The 3,069-nt window shown below is 26.5% G+C and overlaps 1 protein-coding gene across 1 annotated transcript; it reads right to left on the minus strand.

Moving 5' to 3' along the window:
* Positions 1–541: 541 nt before the first annotated feature.
* On the minus strand, positions 542–2,781 carry LOC101257388 (transcription factor MYB58-like). Its single transcript, XM_010325404.4, has 3 exons — positions 2,549–2,781; positions 2,236–2,362; positions 542–1,044 (listed from the first exon to the last, which is right to left on the minus strand). The coding sequence occupies exons 1-3, from the start codon at positions 2,679–2,681 to the stop codon at positions 576–578; spliced, it is 729 nt and encodes a 242-aa protein (XP_010323706.1). The 5' UTR covers positions 2,682–2,781; the 3' UTR covers positions 542–575.
* Positions 2,782–3,069: the final 288 nt, after the last annotated feature.

The following is a 3,069-nucleotide window of genomic DNA, read 5'->3' on the forward strand; positions in this document are numbered from 1 at the left end:
TTAAAATAAGTTAATTATTATTTTAAAAAATTAATGATAATAATATAATATTTCTTAATATGCTATAACTTGATAATAAGATGCTATAAGTAGTTTAATATTGAAAAGTTTATTTATAACTTGGTATTTAACATCTTAAAGGTGTGTGTAGTGTTATTTTTATTTAATTAAAAGCGTTAGCCCGGCCCAACCCATTTAACTTTCTAGTCGATTAGGGTTGGATTGAGTTGGATGGAGTCAGCCCATTTTGACACCTCTATATATGACTCAACATATATAACTTTTTACGGTAATTAATTAAAAATATGCATTCTTCTATCTTTATATGTAGTAAATATAGAGTATATTTTAATTAGTTTTTGAAACGATGGAAACATTTAAAATTTTTTGAAAATTTGTAAAATTTACCAGTAAAGGATCAAAGATTATATTTCTAATAAATTAAGGATTAAATATATTTTTTCAGATAATACAAGAACTCGATGAGAATTTATCAATACATCTCCTAAACATTCAAACAAAAATGTGATGATCATATAATAAGATAAATCTATTGATGTTTTTTCTTTATTTTTTTACAAATTATAATGATCTAGATCAAATGAAGAAAGAAATTCATGAGGCATAAAAGGAGAAGGTGGACACACAAGTCCACAATAATCAATTGAAGGAGCTACAAAATCAATTTTAGTATCCACTTCAAATGGTTGTGTCCAAAAACTTCCACTTGTAATTTCCTCCAAATTAGCCAATTCTTCTTGAAAAATGTCTTGTTGATAATCAATAGAGGATAATGCTTCACTTGATGACTCATTTGGTGACCATTCTGAGCTTTCCAATACTATATTCTCATGCATATTATTATTATTATTGTTATTAGCACTTGCATTTTGATTTTCCACACTAGTGATCTTTCTTCTAGTATTGCTTTCAATACTATTCTTATTAGTAGTATTAGCAGCCCGCTTTTTAAGTGTCGTGTGCCAATAATTCTTTATTTCATTATCTGATCTTTCGGGCAAGTGAGCAGCAATCGTGGACCACCTGCAATCATAATTTCATGTGTGATTACTAAACTTTTACGTACAAAAGTAATAGTAAAGTGATAGTACTATGAATTTATTTTTGTCACATCAAAGAAAATGAGTATTTCTATTGTCATAGTAAAATGACAAAAATTATAAAAAAAAATTCATATTAGAGTATATAACTGAACTCCGTGTGAATATATTATAAAGAATTTGAGGAGGAGCTATTCAACCTACAAACCATATCAAACTAATAAATCAAATTAAATCAAGAAAAAATAGTGATTTAAATTTATAGGGGAATAATACTAACAAAACGAATCTCCTCTTGAATATTTTTTAAGCTACATAGTTAAAAAAAATTAAGAGAAATTAGATTAAAACACATTTTGTTCAACTTCGTTAATTATCTCTTACTAACAATACTTCTATTCTGAGTTTTCATTATCTTTATCATTCACTCTATTAATAACCAAGTCAGGATCTAATGTATCATACGGAATTTTCCTATGACAAATAATGATATATTTAGAATCATTAGTTAAATATTTTATGTTGCAGAGGCTTTATCGAGAGAAAAAACTCATATAAAAACCAAAACAAATCGAAAATGCTTATTAATTTGAACTCCCTCTGTCTACTTTTATTTGTTATGTTGCGTTTTCCGAAAGTCAACTTGACTAATTTTTAAAGTTAAATTAGATTATATTAATTTGATATTTAAAATAAAAAATTTAAATACTCAAAAATTATATGAAAAGTGCTATAAATTGCAATTTTTTGCATATCAATATGATGAAAAATCACATTTTAAAATATTAATCAAACTTCTTATAATCTAACTCTAAAAATAGAAGTTGTGACAACAAAGAGTAGCGTTTATCACTTTAATAGAATTAGTAGAATATAAGACCTAACTCTCATTTGCTTGCAATTATCTCTTTTAAGTCCTTCTATAAATACCTATTAATTAATGAAAGCCTAACCATAGGCACCATGTTGCAAATTTGCAAAAGAAGGAAAAAAAAAAAGAAAAGAGAAAAAGCTTGTAAAAATATTAAAAACCCACATAGCTAATTTAGTTTGGTAAATGAAAAAAAATATCAAATCGACCTTTCCTATGTGACACAATGAATATTGAAAATTTGAAATTCTGAATTTGTCTTTTTTGTTCGTAAAATTGGGAATGAGGAAGAAATATACGTACTTATTTCCAAGTTGAGCATGGATGTTCAAGATGATTTCATCTTCTTTGGTATAGTTACCTCTTTTAACATTTGGCCTTAAGTGATTTATCCATCGAAGTCTACAACTTTTTCCACATCTTGCTAGACCTTCACAAATCACAAGCAACAACAATAATTATAATTATAATGGAACTTAGAGATGAAATCAAGATATTCAATTCGTATTTTTTTTTTCAAAAAACAAAAAAATAGGGTTCGATTTTCTTCATCATAGTAACTTTAACAATCAACGATTAAATTTCAAATTCATAAACATCAAATACTAACTCTCACCAGCATACTTGGGAAGTTGTCTCCAGTTCCATGAGCCATATTTAGTAATATATGCTGCTAATTTCTTGTCTTCTTCAAGTGTCCAACTCCCTTTCTTCCTTCCATTTTCGTCGTAGCAAGTTGTTCTCACCATCTCTTAATTAAAATTCTTTTTTAAAAAAGGAATTTAAATAAATAAATAAATATATAAATTAATAAAACAATTATAGCTAGCTATTCCCACTTGAATAAATAAAAAAAATTCATAAATTGAACCTATTTATAGGAAGGGTGCAAAACGTTAAATACATGGGATTTTTGTTATAAATAAATTTCGATTATTTTTAGCGTTTCTTATCATATAAAAAATTGTGGTGAAATTAATTAGTCACGTCCACATCATATGGAAAGATAAAAACAAAATATATTAAATTGATTGTTCAGCAAACTTTATATAATAATATTTCAGACAACCCTGCCAACTCGCTCCCGGTGATATTAGTCCTTACTGAAAATAATTTAATTGTCCATAAAATAATTCA

Source organism: Solanum lycopersicum, chromosome 7, assembly GCF_036512215.1.
Source record: "Solanum lycopersicum chromosome 7, SLM_r2.1".
In the NCBI taxonomy this organism is placed as follows: domain Eukaryota; kingdom Viridiplantae; phylum Streptophyta; class Magnoliopsida; order Solanales; family Solanaceae; genus Solanum; species Solanum lycopersicum.

What these genes read in the sequence shown, in the direction of transcription:
- LOC101257388 (XM_010325404.4), bottom strand. Translation starts at nt 2,681, where the DNA reads ATGGTGAGAACAACTTGCTACGACGAAAATGGAAGGAAGAAAGGGAGT. An exon ending in ACAACTTCCCAAGTATGCTG is followed by an intron (nt 2,363 to 2,548) that starts GTGAGAGTTAGT and finishes TGATTTGTGAAG; the next exon opens with GTCTAGCAAGATGTGGAAAA. An exon ending in CATGCTCAACTTGGAAATAA is followed by an intron (nt 1,045 to 2,235) that starts GTACGTATATTT and finishes TTATGATTGCAG; the next exon opens with GTGGTCCACGATTGCTGCTC.